This window comes from Meleagris gallopavo, chromosome 3 (genome assembly GCF_000146605.3).
Source record: "Meleagris gallopavo isolate NT-WF06-2002-E0010 breed Aviagen turkey brand Nicholas breeding stock chromosome 3, Turkey_5.1, whole genome shotgun sequence".
Classification (NCBI taxonomy): domain Eukaryota; kingdom Metazoa; phylum Chordata; class Aves; order Galliformes; family Phasianidae; genus Meleagris; species Meleagris gallopavo.
Window position 1 is genome coordinate 47,189,594 of NC_015013.2, and position 16,377 is coordinate 47,205,970.

Here is a 16,377-nt window from a genome sequence, read left to right on the forward strand (position 1 = left end):
CGGCAGCGCCGGAGCGGATCCTGCCGTCTCCCTGCGCCGTCCCGCTTTCGGCACCCGCTCTGCGTTCCCCCCATCCCCGTCTCCGCTGTCCCGCGGACGAGACTCGGAGTTCTCCCCCAGCGGCTTGTTTATTCCCTGCCAGCGCTGTGCGATGTTTCGCGGTGTTGCTTCTAAACATCTGGCAGTGATTAGGTGCCAGCGGAGGCTTAGCTGGCTTGTGAAATGTATCTGGCATATTGCTCCTCAACATCCACAGACTGGAAAATATTCGGGCTTTGCTTTGCATCTGTTAGAGCTGAAACTTTGTTTCTTTTTCTCTCGTTTTTCTCTCTCCCTCTCTTGTTGGGTGAAAGTCTCCTCTTCTGCCGGCTGACCCCGTCCCAGAAAGCTGGGGCTGAGATAACGCTCTTTCAAAGTCAAATAAGCAGATTGCCGAATCGGTGTAAGATACGTGTGGGGCTGCAAGAAAGCTTGTGTAGGAAATCGTCAGCCTTGCAGTGAGAGGCAGAGCCTAGGCACACCGGAGAGCAGTCGCAATGGGAACATCAAAGGAAAGTGTAGGAAGAATTGGGAGTTTGCAAGAGTTGGGTCTGTTTCAGAGACAAAAGTACACTTGAAGGGTGGAAGGGAAAAAGCACACATGAAAATTGCTTTTGGGCAGCAGTGTGGCTGTGCTTGGATTGTAGGGGCTGGTGCCAGATGCCAGATGCCGGTAAACACTGCGACACTGACATGGAGTTTCCAGGGCCGGGAACACTGAGTGGTGCGATACTGACTTGAAGAAAGGCTTTGGGGGATTCTGGTTCTGGTTCCAGTACTGGAGGGGGCCTACAGGAAAGCTGGGGAGGGACTTTTTATAGGGGCGTGTAGCAACAGGATGAGGGGAAATGGTTTTAAACTGTAATAGGAAGATTTAGAGTAGATATTAGGAAGAAATTATTTACTGTGAAGGTGATGAGACACTGGAACATGTTGCCCAGAGGCTGTGGATGCCCCCTCCCTGGAAGCATTCAAGGCCAGGCTGGATGGAGCTGTGAGCAACCTGGTCTAGAGGGTGGTGTCCCTGCCTATAGCAGGGGATTGGAACTAGATGATCTTAAAGGTTCCTTCCAGCCCAAACCATTCTGTACAAAAGAAAAAAGAAAAAAGAAAAAAGAAAAAAAAAGGCTTCTATTCTATTCTATGGCTCCACAAGCCCACCCACACTATTTGAGTTACTGCTGGCGTTGTGACATAATCTCCCCACAGGGCCCTGCAATGTATTTAAAATAATATATTTATAGTGTATTTGTAGGTTATTCATGACAAAAGCTTTGTCATTGGCTTGTCACTACGGGTGTAAGTGTCATGGCAGGAACAAACCAAAGCAATGGGAGCCCAGTAATGTCAAGCCATGGGTGTTACCACTGTAGCCTTGCTTTGGGACTGGTGCAGGGCTGTTGTGTGGGGCAGGCAGGATGCCGAGGGCAGAGCACAGCAGTAACACATTGGGGCAGCCATGCGCTGTGCTGCACGGCACCTGGAACGAGGCACTGAGCCCACTGAAGCCAGCAGGTGCTTTGCTGTAGCAATAGGTGGGTACAAGACATGAGGGGAGCTGGAACTAGGTGATCGTTGAGGTCCCTTCTGACCCAAGCCATTCTATGGGTCTATGATTATATTTCTGCCTCCTTCCACTCTGCCTGCAGTGCTGTGTTTTGCTGAGTGGAGAAGTGGCACTTGGATAGCCATGTTCTCACAGCCTGGCAGGGGGGATGCTCTGTTCTGCTTGCCAACCCCTGCCATCACCTTCCCCAAAAGCAATCACAGCCATCTCATTTCTACCTCCCCTAGAAATCAGTTCTAAAACATGCAAAGAACTGTTAAGTGACAGTGCTAATAACCGGAGAAGCCTTCCAACCTATCATCAAGTGCCATTGCCTGTGTCATGGAAGCTGCAGAGCCAAAGCAAACTTTGACTCCATGTCTTCTTTTCCTGGTGCTTATTTGTTTTTTCATAATTTCTCGTTAAACTTGATGGGGGTGATAAGTGGAGGAGTTGGTGCAGTGACACCAATAGCAAAACGATCTGTTGATTGCAGCTGTCTCTGCATCTACCCTCTCTGGAGGACGGAAGAATATCTACATAATTACATCACTGAGTATCTGTACGGAATAAATTATATTTTCCACTGCTGGTGTTTGTAACATGCTGTGCTTTAAATCAGTAAAATAAATGGAAGTTTACATTTGATGTGCTTGCAGTTGGATTTGCAGCAAACTACACTGAGCTCACAAACTTTGCAATACTTTTAAGTAATAATTCATGTAATTTTTAAAGGGACTCAGCTGGTTCACAGTTACATATATTTGTATCAAATGATAAGTTTTCTTCTAAATTTTAGTTATGTACTGAGGAATGAGACATTGTTTGTTGCCTGGGAAACAACTGGAAACAGCTTCCCACAGTCAACACCACATGGTCAAAAACATCGACCTAAGTGAAGAAAGAGGAACATGTTGTTAAAACTTTTCTATATCGGTGATACCTTTTGTAGTGATCATTTGAAACCATATCTGTAACTGGTTCTGTCGTGGCTGCTGTGGTTTTGCCATTCGCAACATGGCTTTTATTTGGACAGTGATCGATCACTGCTGCCCCAGATCAGGCACTGCCACAGCCCAGGTGGTTCTGTGGGATGGTGGCTCTGGCACAGCAGAGGATCTCTGTATCCTTCCGTGGCTCCTTCTCTGATCACTTCCTCCCACCCTGCTGGCTGCACTGCTTGGAGAGCGGTGCTCATGGTGGACGAAAAGTCGGCTGTGCTGTAACAGGAGGGAGCATCTGGAAGAATGCCCTATGCTGTGCAGTGCCTCTCATATAATAACAATAACAACAACAACAATCTCCTCTGCATTCTAACTTAGAGCCCAGATGCAATCTGCAGGTGAAACTTCCACCTTCAAAACTGGAATGTGCATGCACCATTCAGTTGCTCTTTCATGAAAAGCCTTGAAATAAATGGTCTGTTTATATGGTGTCCACCTCCTTGGCATATTTTGTCTTTCCCTTGAACCATTTTGATGCCACTGCTGTGTCTGTAGAATAAAGTGATGTCGCTAGTGGTGGAGAAGCGTGTCTCCCTCCCTCTGTAATCTTCCTGTGCACAAAATCTGATGAGTGGTTGTCTGCAAAAAGGCCTTCCCAGGATAGAAACAGCAAACTGCACGTTTCAAACAACCCAGCCCAAAGTGTTTTGCAGGAGCCAGACAGCATCTGAAAACCAAGGATGAGGAGCGGGGCGATCCAATAACCTTCACTCAGTGCAGTTATAGCACAGCTCATATGAATATAGTGACATAAACATGAAACATATGCAAAGCTCGGAGTGGTGTGTGTTGGACATGTCACAGGACCCTACTGCAGAAGTTCAAAGGCACGAGCAGCTACAATAAATGTGTGATAAAATGCAGAGCAAATCCCAGGCAGTGCTACTCCACAGCCGGTGTAACCCGGACTGGCTGGTAGCAATGGGGGATTTTAAACATATGTATGAGAGAGATGATCATGCATGCGTGTGTCAAATGATATTCTCCTTAATGCCAAAGAGGAAAGAAAGCAGAATTTTAGGAGCTGTGAAAATAAGAGGGAAATCTGTTTTTGCACAGATAGAGCTATTGCTCTGCAGGTGGCTATTGAGCAGAAATAGCTAGTAAGCTATTGAATGCAGGGTTATTTTTGATAAGAAGTCGTGACTGTGCATCTTGACTTTGAATATTCTAACTTTCCTGGCTACACAGGACCAAGAAGAATGAATTGAGCTGTGTGAGGAAGGCTCTTCCTTCTGCTGCTTTGGAGAACAGGAAATTCTGGACGAGTTTTGCTACAGCTGAGAGCTGAACAGAGCTCTTTTTTGTCACGATCACTTAATGCTTCGTTGAAATCCGTGCTCAAAGACCATTGTACTCACAGGTCCAAACACCTCTGCTTGCTTGGTTGGCAGGGGAGGGGGGGAAACATGGTCCTGCACAGGGGTACAGCTGGTACGAGCTGGCAGAGCTAAGCCAGAATCAAAGAAAGAGTGCAAAAAATGTCAAGGATGAAGGCAAATCAGCACTGTGAAGGATGTATGCCTAGTTATCTCCAACTGCACAAAACACTTCTTATCCTGAGGTTCTCTTGTGTCAAAACAAAGATATCCCCAGTGGAAAGCAAAATAAAGGCACCTTTTAGCAGGCACTGAAGGTGAACATGATCCTCCTAACAGTGTGAGTGTGGTCTGTGCAAGCAAGGGATTGAAAATGAATTGTATTTGGAGTCTGACTGCTCCCACCTGAAGTTACAATCCCTTTTAGTGCATAAATTTGAGGTGAAGACTGGGACGTCGCTAGGAAACAAAGTGGATGACTTATGGGAGGCAGTATAGGAGTGTGGCATTCAGGAATGCTGCTGTTTAATGCTGTTGTTAATTGCCTCCTCTAACATGGAGACAGAGAGGCAAGATTTTTCAGCGCACTAATGAGAACAAATCTGTTTGCCCTTAAATCATTATACTGAAATATGATATGATTTAATAAACCTTTAACTTCTAAGGTCGACCCTCTGCACTGTGCAGCTGGTGCTGGCCCCAGTGCTGCAGCCTTGCTCTGAGGCACTCAGAGACTGTGCAGGTTTTGGTCAAGAAACACCACTGTCTGCTCTCATAATTTCATCCCTAAAAACAAAACTGGAGCTTTTTAATCTTCCGTCTCTTTTTGTGCATTCTCTCCAATTTTGGGCTAGAGGAATTGGACTGTAGACCAGGACCATAGCACTGAAAACCCATTTGTCACAACCGTTGGGTTTTTTTTATATTTTATGTATGTATTAACTTACGAGAGACACAGTCCTACTTTTGGATAAGTCTCAAGAGAGAATCGATCACCTGGGACTTTGCCTCTTGCTTTCTTGTGATACTGAATGCAGACCACTTCCTAGTTGTGAAGGTCAGGAATAGGGAGAAGCCTTAGGTTCTGCCTGGATCTAGGCTAATGCCAAAGGATGCTGAGGGATGCGAGGAGGTGGTCTTTCTACTAGAGCTCATAGTGATGAGGCAAAGGACTGGGTGGAAAAGCTGCACTCAGAGCCAGCCACAGCGACCTGCTGGCTTGGGACTGTATCAGGAGGGACGGGTTTTCATCATGGGTTGTGTTCTTACGAGGGAGGATTTGTCAAAACAGAAGCAAAGAGAAAGACCTGCATATGAAAAAGATCTGTACAGAAAAAATGAGTGGAGAAAGTCAGGGGAAGGAAAGTGAAATGAAACATCTGTGAAGAAAGAGGGGTCAAGCAGCGCAAACAGGAGACTGTCCAGAGTAACAGCCATGAAAATCAGTGGAAACCAATTAGACTGATGAAGTCATCAACATCTGAAGGCTGCAGCTGCTCAGTGTGCTTCTGCTGGCTCAGTTTCATCAGTAGGTCAGCACTTTGAAAGTAGACCCTCTTAATAGTGACCAGAAACACATATAAATCTGATCACTCCTCAGAAAGCTTTTGTAATCTGAGATGAGAAAGATATTGGTGCTCACTGTTCTCTTCTGTCTGAACAGTTGTTAATATTACAGAAACCTCACAAGTGGACAAGTTTTTGTCTTTTGGAGAGAGGGCCGATGTGGAGAGGGCAGCCTTGGGACACCGCGAATGGTTCCTCCCAGAGGCACCATCTGCGTCAATGCTGATTTATGGGTTCACAAGAGGATTACCATAATTTTTTACTAATAGGCACAGTGTCTTTACAAATGATTAAAAAATAATTATAAAATGTATTCTTGGTAATATTATGACAACTGTTTCAAAAGCAGTGCCTCCTATCTTATGATGTTGTCCCACAATGTCAGAGGCGGATGTTGGTGGTGTTGCAGTAGGGTTTGAACCTTCCTACCAATATCTCATTATGTGTTGTTGCCATGAGACAGATGGCAGCAGAGGGGCAGTCTGACAGAATGGCGTCCGACATGGAAGTGCAAATGAGGAAAAGGTGTGTCACTGAGATCCCCCATGCAGAAAAATGGCACCTATTGACATTCATTGACACTTGCTGAACACCCATGGAGTCCAACCAGTGTAGGCAAGCACAGTGAGTGGTGGGTGGTGCATTTCAGCAGCTGTGAAACAGTAGATCACCACTGCTGGTACATATTTTTACAAGCACAGCATGCAGGCTCTTCTAGTTGGCAAAAATGTAGAACCAGTAGTGGTGATTGTTAAAAAATAATGTTCTGTAGGAGAGAATTTGCTCTATTGAATAGTATTATTGTGCTCTTTGTATCTGTTGTTTTTTTATTCATGGAAAAGAAATAGGAGGCATTACTTTCACGTCAAGTGGCATATAATGAATTTCACAGAGTCGCACTGAGATACAACCATATAGGTCCCATTAAACTGGTGAGAAATGCAGGGCTTTAACAATTAAAGATCCTGGAGAATGCATATTATGTGGAGATTTATTTTAAAGGAAACTCTTATACTGGATGTCATTGTTGCTGTAAATTACTGCTATAGTCCCAAGTTCCCAGTGTGGTACTTAGGGGTAAATTCTAATGTGCTGTAAATCCAGTATCCAGGGGGCTATAAATTAGTACCTAAAATCTGAGGTGAAACTTGGTACGACAATTTTCAGCCCAGATGCCTCCTTCTCTCCTGAACTATATTTCCACAGAGTTTGAAATTTTGCTCAGAACATTTATGTTTTTCCTTAATTGAAGACTTTAAACAAAGATTACTTTTTAAACCCATGTTTCCCACGTGGACAATTACTAGGAATAATTGGAAGCTATGTGTCTGTAGCCAGCATATGACCCAGCGTCTTTATGGTTCTGAGGTCTACTTTGCTTCATTACCTCATTATACTGAAATGACCAAGTAGGGTGTACTGTTGAAAGATGATAGCTGGAGATATGCATTAGTAGCTTTCTGATACACTTCCCAGTGTTTAATCAGTGTCAGCAATGACACTGATTAAAGCAAAGAGATAAAATGGAAACAATTGCCCTAAAACCACACTGCACCAAAGACTTCTCAGATCTGGTGCTATTTCAGAGAAGGGACCAAGTGGTGCAGTGGCTATAGGTCCTGTGTAGTCTGAGGGCAGATTTAGCATCCTTGTCAGCACTAGCCAACCTCTCTCTTATTTGACCTAAGTACAGACTCCAAAGTGGCCCGTGATTAATTTATTTAAGATTTACAAACAAGAACCAGAAATTACACGGTTCTTCTCAACATATTTTTGCTTTGCCTCTAGCAAATTAATCAAATGAGAACCCAATTTGTTTTAGATTAAATGAATTCCCTCTGTTCACTGTGATAATCCCCAGTTGAACCACCTTCCTCTCCCTTGAAGCACTGTACTTTAACTTATTTGACTGTACAACTGTATTTATTAGAAGTGTTGCAGTAATAGTTTATAACTGGAAGGCAAGCAGCTTTTGGCATTTCTACTCAGCGGGGTGGTTTTATTCCCAAAATATCTCCAAGCCTTGGTTTTGGATCAGAGCTTTTGCTTTGTGCTAACTACTTAATATATTTGATGTACTCCTGCTAAGCTACAGATAGTCACTTATTTTCAGCAGTTTGCTGTGAGCTCTGAGTGCTGATCTGTTGCTGGCCTCCAAGGGGACTCTTGTAAACCTGATACAACAGGTCTCCAGCAGTCCTTCTCCTGTGCAGTTAAATACAGTTGGTTGTTCACGTGTTTTGCCCAGAGTTCACTTTTATTAACAGACCCTCAATCTGCCAGAGCTCAGCAGAAGTCAGTGGAACAAGAAATGGCTTTTTTACCAGCTCTTCTCTTTTCTTTGTCTTTCTTATTCTAGATTACCTCTTTCAGCTGAGGGCTCTATAGAGCAGTCTGTAACTAAGATATGGGTATCTTTTCAGCAATAAGGAGTAAATCCTTCCACTTAAAATGTGAAAATGGATTCTGCTTTGTTATCTGCTTCAAGGAGGAGTACATTCTTCTTATTTTGCACCTAAGAAAATATTCCTTGCCTACATATAAGTATACACCTTATGCATATATATGCATATATATATGCAGCAGAAATAATGCATTAATTCCAGTTGTCTTTGAAACCAAGGGCTGAATTTAAACTGTAGTAAAATATTTCAAACTTAGGGCTTTCACAACATCAAACAAAGCTGTGCTATAGAGTTTGCAGCCACATTCAACTGTATGGACAGCACTGATGTAAAATATCTTTTTTTCTTAGTGTTAGCCACAGATGCTCAAAACTCATGTATTTCTTCCACTCTGATTTTTGATACTGTCTTTAAAACCATAAGGCGTAAAAACATCGTGGAGGTTTTCTTACTATTTACTTTCCTAATTGGTGTGTATTTTTTAACCTTTGTAATTCATCAAAGACTACGTTTTCTCTGAGAAACCTACACATTTGCTTTTCAATGAAAAATTGGGATCTCCTGTATTTCCCCAATTCAAAGATATCACAGAGCTATGAGATTTTTGTACACCTTGTATGAATCAGGAAGGTTTTCAGCACTGGAACTTGTGGCAGAGAACTGAGTGTTTGCCAGCTCGTCAGCACAGTGCTGTGAGGAGTAAGCTGGGGCAAATGGCTATGCCTCAGGACTTACATTTATGGGCTTGTTTCCCAGCTTTATTTTTAATATTTCAAACGCAGGTTTCTCATGAAGAACCACTAAAACTTTCAACACCTCATAGTCTCTTTTTTTCCAAGGGATGCAGCGCTGCTCATTTCTGAAAATTTAGTCTGATCTCATTTTATTCAGATCCGCCTCCCATCTTTATTTCCCTTAAGCTTGTTACACTGCAGTTAATACTATTCAAGATTATTTCTATTGCATTCGAAATATGTAAACATTGCATTTGCAATATAAAATTTGGGCAAAGGTCATAATGGTGGTTGTGACTGAAAAACCTCTGAGCTTAGACTGTTAAATAATTCTAACAGACTTCCCCTGAACTACTTTGTTGCCTGCTGCTAGACCAGCCCCTGGGATTAAAATAGATCTTATCTGATGTTTAGATTTTAGAAACAGGAGGCCAGCCCATTTGCTGACAAAACTGGCCTAGCCCATCCCCACTTCATTTCAAATGCCACTACTGCTCTTCAAAATGAGATTTGGAAAAAATTATCCCTAGCAACCATGTAACGTTGAAAATATTAAGAAGTATATGTGTATATATATACACACACATCCTTGTATATATACATATATACGAGTCCAGAGAAACAGCAGGATGACAAATGTCTTGCTAGAAGTCAACGCAGTTGGCCTACATGTGAAAAACCAAATGGCTTATTTCTCCCTTCAGTCACTGATGAGAATAGAGGAAGGCCTTTGGCCTGGTCTAGTATTAAATGTGGAGGTTGGTGGCCCTGCCTGTGGTGGGGGTTGGAGATTCATGATCCTTGAGGTCCCTTCCAACCCTTCTGTGATTCTGTGAAATGCCTTTCAGAGGTGGAGGGCTCTCCACTGCTGGCAGCAGCAGTGAAGGGATGTGAGGGCCTGAGACAGTGGGAAGGCACAGCCCTTGGCATAAGTGGGGCCCTGGGGTGGAGGTACATGGACGTTGGAGATGTGGTGCAGGATTAGGCCACAGGACTTCAGCACGGCCTGGCTGCACAAGGCAGATATGGATCAGCAAGGCAGGTTACGCTCCCAAGAAACAGGAGGCGATTGTGTTAGCAAGAGAAGGCAGGAAGCTGAGGGCTCTGGCACTGATAACTTTTCTGTGCAGCTTTTATCTTTTGTGCAAGAGGGGAAGGCTTTTCCAGATTAATTTACTGCTGGGATGAGAGGCTTGGCAGTTGATTCCTTGTGGTCATTTGGTTTATTAGAATTTGTTGTGTTTTGTCAGGTGACATTGTCTTCAGATAACATCTGGTACAATGGTGAGGTGTTCTTTCTTAGAGGGTAGTTGCTGCCTTCAAAATCAGGATGTGTCTGAGGAGTGCCCACTGGTTCTTGCATTTCTTAAATGCACAGCTGAAACGAGGGTAAAGATAGACAGGAGCACCTCTGGCAGTAAGCAAAATGAGTAATATCTGGTGAAGAGTATGAGTTTTGAGTGTTTTGTTTTAGACTTTGCTGACCCTGGATGAGGGCCATATGTTTCCTTCACTTTTGAGTCCATCCTCCAACAGCCATGCTGTGTCCCATGTCAGCTGCAGCACCAGCCCAGTCTCACGATGCCAGCAGCTTGTTCATGCACAATAAGGCTGTGGACACCTGTATGGGGCTGCTGAATCACGGCCTGAACCTCTGATTGATCACCTGAGGCGAGCAATGAGTCAGCCACGGGAGCACAGGTGAAGGCAAATCACCTGTGCTGTAGGAAGGGGTGGAGCCTGGCTCCACCTCTCCTAGACCCATTTAAGAGCTGACTGCCAGTGGGGAAGGATTTCTCTGGAGATCCGATCCATTAGACTTCATCTAGCGAGCCCAGGTCAGGGTGAGTGACTTTCTCTCATTACTCCAATATAAATTATATTATATATATATATATTATACAACACCAAAGAGCTACACAAGCCCAGACTCACTCCCATCATGCATACTTATCTGTTTGGAACCTGCTTTTTCACTGCAGCTCATTAAATGTTCCATTCTGGTGAATTCCTTGGTTGGCCTCTGTGCTTCTGTTTCTTTCCATCCTTGTGTTGACATAGGATCTTGATGAGGCATTCGCAAGTGAGGTGTCTTTCTTGGCACCCAATGCAGCAAGTGTAGTGTGAAGGCTCAGCAAGATGAAGCTCCACAGGATACAGCAGCTGTGTTCAATGTGATGCAGATTTGTCTTGCCTCTACTACTACTGCAGTGCAAATAAAAGCTCAAGAGCAGGCATATTTTGGTAGGGGCTGCTGTCAGATGCTGGTGTTTTCTATATGGTAGGCTTGCAGCTCTTGGGAAATGATGCTCTAGGTGCTGATTTAAAAGAGCCCTGGAGTCTTCCCCAGTGCATGAAATGGCATGTGCAGAAGAGGAAATGGATCTCCTCTGTTTCCTTCTAGAAATCAGGAAGCAGGAGTTGGGCAGTGGGGCTGTACTGCTCTTCCTGGGAGCCAGTCTGGGTAAAGCCTGGTTCCGGCAGCAGGCACAGCTCTCGCCTTGTCCTGTCTCAGCAGAAGGAAGGGTGGGCTGGTAGCAAGAGACTGGGGAAAAAAAAAAGTAGTGAGTGCATTTTTTTCTGCTGATGCCAGCCTTTTCCTTTGAGTAATTGCTGCTGGAAGGAAGTAGAAAGAAATTAAGCTTCTGACAAAATAAATATGTGATTAATAGCATTTTGCTGCTTGCCGACTGAAGATGAGAACGAAAGAGCTGAAATATTTTTTTGTCATTTGTTTGTATTTGTCAGTTCTCTGTCCCACTGTTTATAGATCTTCGGGTAAAGCTAAAGCACCTGTAACAAGTTCTTCCTGTATTTTTCCAGTGGTGGTAGTAACCTGGTGCTCTGTCTTTCTTTCTGTCTCCAGACGATTTTGCAGAAGAGGAGGAGGTGCAGTCCTTTGGCTACAAGAGGTTTGGTAAGTGGCAGCAGGTCTTTCACCGCTCTGTTCTGCAGCGCTTAGCTTAAGAGAAGCAGCTGCTATTAAAGCCTCCTTTACTGGCCTGGCAGCATTAAAACATGTAGGAACAGTCCCATCAACGTATTCAGTCTAATGTCTGGCCAGCAGCAGGTGTGATGAGAAGTTATCAGCTTTATTACTGGATCCTTGCATGAAGCAGTGTTATGAAAACCAAGCTCACACTTCATGGGTGTGCCAGATGTGCATGTACAGAAAAGTACATGCCCCTGAAACTTTTGCTGCCCCTGCTGTGCTCTTCGTAGACCTTAAATTATGCACAATATGGTCAGTTGTGGTCATATGGGACCTCCTTCATGCTTTGCAATGTCAGAACGGCTGAGCCAGGAACAATTCTGTGAGTTTATCTCTTAAAAAAAAAAAAAAAAAAGGAAGCAAAAGCTTATGGGATGATTGTGTTCTGAAGCAGTCCTGGTGATCAAAATCCCTTACCACAGCTTTATCTTCTCCTGATTTGGGATGTGGTGATAGCTTCAAAACATGGTTAAACTCTCCTGCACAGTGTTTGAGACTTGAGCGTGTTCTTGTGCTTGTGTATATATAGGGAAGCTCTTCTATTTTCTCTTGAATGAACCCAAAGGTTTTAATTAATACATTGCAATGTAACCTTTTATAAACCACACCTTAAGCTAAGAATTCCAAAGAGATAAAATCTTAAAATGATATTGGTCACTCTCTCATCTTTTTTTGATGGTGGTTCATTGAAAATGGTGTTGTCATGTGAAGGAAGTAGTGCTGTGCATCTCTGAATGGAGTCAGCAGCCCTCAAGGCTGGAACAAGAGTCATTTTCAACAAGGAAAAGCAGGCTGAATTGGAAAAAAAAAAAAAAAAAAAAAAAAGAAAAAAGAAAAATGTCAATAATTCACCCCAAAAGAAACAAGAGGAGGCACGCTTGTGGCAGTAGGCGTACACCAAGGCTGAGAGTTAGGATCACATTCGCATGACCTCTTCCATCCCCTGAACTGCTGCACTGCTCCCTGCTGTTGAGCTTTATTTTGGGTAGGTCAGCCAACCACAGAGCCAGCATCTGTGGCTTAGAAAGTCCTGCCATAAGGCTGCACATAGTTTTTTTTTTTCTGCTTTTTGTTTTTTTTCCTCTGGACTGGGCCCTGGAATAGCAAAAAGAAACCAAAACAACAACAACAAAACTCTCAAGAACTGGGAAGAAATTTTAACTGTATGTTTCTGCATGTTTCCAAGAGTGCTTGTACTTGCGTTGTGTTTGTCAGGGTGAAGGAGAAGAGAAGGTAAGCAGAGTGGCAGGGGCAGGAAAAGGATGTCAACAGTTGTGGAGGTTCCCGGAGGGCACAACCAACCTACAGAGCTGTTTTCCCTTCTTCAGAAAGACTGCCTTAATGTGTTCCCAGTTCTACAGTGATCGCAGCGTCTCCAGGCAGCCTCTGAGCAACGTTGCAATCTTTAGAAGCGTTGGCTGCTCCATTCAGGAAGGTGATGTGCATCTTTTAAAAACCTAGATCCACTGACCGGTCAGATTGGTATTCCAGTGAAGCACTAGAGGTGCAAAAATACAGCCAAGTAGTTCAGGACCCATAGGAAATGTTATGCTTGTTGTCCCAACTTGTGTTCCTTCTTGGCCTTGCGTCCTCTCTAATAGTAGCAGGTTAAATTGTGAGCATTTGGATAATGAAATATACTATTAAGGATATAAAGATAAAGCAGAAAATCAGCTTACTATTATTATTGGTAGTAAAGACAAAGAATGAAGTATTCCTTTCATGTCACTGTGAGATTTTTACATATGGCAATAAGGGATGTGATTTAGTGATGGGACTCGGTAGGTCAGATTGACAGGCTTGATGAGGTTGGAGGTCTTTTCCCACCTCCCTGATTCTATGATTCTATTGTTCTATGATAGTATGATTGGAGAAGCCCAAGGCAAGAGACAACCTTTGCTATAGAAGCCTTTGATAAAAGTGCATTTTGGAAGGAGGCATATTCTTTCTGAAGGCTGGTGCTGTGGAAATCAGCACTTTTTGCATATAGCTGCTGAAGCAGGCAGTAATAACAGCAGCAGTTGATTGGTTGGTTCAGAAGCCATTCTGTATGAACAGCTGTGTGAATATTTTGTGACCAGAGTAGTTCCTGTGTGCTCTGTTAACATGAGACAGGGTAGAAGGACCATGACTCAGGCGCCCTCGGCTCCATATTTTGGAAAGAGTAAGCCTTGTTTGGAGCAAAATGTGCTCCAAGAGGGAGATGGCTAAACCACAACTGCTTCATAAAGAACAGGTTTTGCAATGAATCACTGCTGGCAGCTGGGAACACATGTTGGTCAGCACTTGGCTCACAATCCTTGACCTCAACTGCTTTCCTAGAGTTCAGCTGGGGAGTTTATTATTAGCTGTCTTGTTGCTGGACCCTGTCATTTACTTCAAGAAAGCAAGAGATGTGCTGAAGGGTGGAAGGCACTATCAGGCAATTCTCATTTTGGGAAAGAAGTATTTGAAAAGAAGATTGAGCAGTCACCATCCTGCCAGATGCACTGCTCCCCATTTTCCTGAACATTTATCTTCCCCCTTCTCAGATACACTAATTTCAGGGAGTGTACTGTGCTACTTTTTAGTCCACCAGACTCTAACTGGTTATATTAATTCAAACACACTGAGCGTATCGCAGTAACATTTAAAAATATTCATCACGGATGCAGACGGCAAAGTCCACACCAGCATGTGTTTACTTTTGAGTGCAGGACAAATTCACCGCAGGGAGTCAGGGAGGCCAAGGAAGATGCTCTTTCCAGCTGCCTGGTGCTGTTTGCTTCTTCTCATTGGGTGCTCCAGATGTGCTGCCAGAAGGGCACTGTCCAGTGTCTCAGGTGCCTGTCGTTCTGGGTTGTGGTGGTGAGAACATAATGAAGGATGTTTCTTATTGCTGTTACTTCATAAGTCACTGCCAGGCTGCTTTCAAGTGATCTGCTCCAGATAACAAGTTGTGCCCATCTGTAATTTTCCTCTACCAGCTTGTCATCAGTGCCCTTTCCTCAGGCAATGCTTTTGGTTTGTGTATCCCCTACTCCCTCTTTGGGAAAGAAGGAATGAGGAGAGGGCAAAACATGCTTTTCAGGATTATAGGGTTCTTGAGATGCTAAATCTCAGGCTTGAGAGCTCAAATCATAGAATCATAAAGCAATAGAATAATTTGAGTTGGAAGGGACCCTTAAAGGCCATCTACTCCAGCTATCCTGCAATTAACAGGGACACCTACAGCTAAATCAGGTGCTCAGAGCCCTGTTCAGCCTGACCTTCAGTGTCTACAGAGATGGAGTATCTACCACGTCTCTGGACAGCCAGTTCCAGTGCCTCATTACATTTAACATGAAATATTTTTTCATTCTATCCAGTCTAAGTCTCCCCTCTTTTAGTTTGAAACCATTTCCCCTTGTCTTACCACAACAGACCCTGCTGAAGAGTCTGTCCCTTTTGTTCTTATAGCTCCCTTTTTAGATACTTTAAAGCCACTGTCAGATCTCTCGGAGCCTTCTCTTCTTGAGGATGAGCAGCCTGGTAGATATTAGGATGAGGTTTTTGACTTTCTTCTCTGGCTCTGGACATCAAAGAAGGCAAAGGAATTAAAGGAAGCTAATGGACTCTTGAGGTAGCAGGTCTGATTTGCTCAACTTGTGGCATTCCAAGGCAATCGATACATAGACAATTGCAAATTCAGATTCTTTTTGTTAATGCTTTAGAACTTTAAACCTGCACTAAAAAAATTAGTGTCCAAATTTCAATGCAAAGTTATTCAGTGAATAGTTTGAAGCTATACCACAACATGAAATAAGTGGGGGGGGAAAAAGGGAGTGGTCTTTGAACTGATGTGAAGCCCAATTTTAATCTTTCAGAAAGCAGGCTTCCAAGAATAGAGTTGAAAGCCCTGCTGACAATTAGAAACCTCACAAGGAGTAAAAAGACAGGGCCAGTACACTGCAGATAAGCAGAAGACTAAACAGTTTGTGTGAGATAAGGACCCTTTCTTTGCTGTTAAGAAACATAGCCAGTGTTGGAGGCTATCAGTTTGTCCTCCATAGTAGGGCCCACCTTGTCCCCTGTCCTCCAGACCATAAGCTGAGATCTTTCACCTCCCATGGTGATGCTAGACACGACTGAGTCATGATGTACATTCCATGCAGCAACAGTAATTTACTTCCTGAGCATCATTCCAGTTCTAAGAATTAATTCTAGGTATTTCTAGACCAGAAATGGACAAATCTTGCGAGACAATAATAAAATCTGCTACACTAGAAAGAGTTGGGAAAAATGCCTCTGGTTTCAAAGTATTCTTGGAAAATATGACAATATTTTGCTGATGAGTTGCTGAGGGGCACTGAACTTGATCCATGTAATAACTGTTTCTCACTTTATATTGTTTTGAATATTTTAGGCAGAGAGAAGCTATATATCAGGTGGTGTCTGTATATACAGGTGTATATTTATATCTTTGGTAGAATACGAGTGGAGAATTTCAGGAGTTTAACAATAAAAGCCTTATGAATAGTTTACAGAGAAAAAAAAATACGAAAACTTTGATATTTTATAGACTTTCAGAAAGAGCTTAATATGATACACTTTCCTGCCTGCAAGTAACAATTTAAATGTGATCATGGTAATCCTTAAAACTTGTGGCTTGGATTTTTGTGATAATTCAGGAATAGTGTTAACTCATTAACACTGCACAGAAAGCCTAACTTCAGCCTTTAGCCCTGGATAAACCCAGGCCATTGTTCACATCCATAATACACACATGGAAAAATGCCTGGCATCAGCTTGAT

The 16,377-nt window shown here is 43.3% G+C and overlaps 1 protein-coding gene across 1 annotated transcript in view; it reads left to right on the forward strand.

Annotated features, from left to right (window-relative positions):
• COLEC12 (collectin subfamily member 12) overlaps positions 1–16,377 on the forward strand; it is a 108,956-nt gene that overhangs the window by 14,260 nt on the left and 78,319 nt on the right. Inside the window, exon 2 of the mRNA XM_031552868.1 lies at positions 11,480–11,530. Coding sequence (XP_031408728.1) covers positions 11,480–11,530 — 51 coding nt within the window. The remainder of the gene's footprint in view (positions 1–11,479; positions 11,531–16,377) is intronic.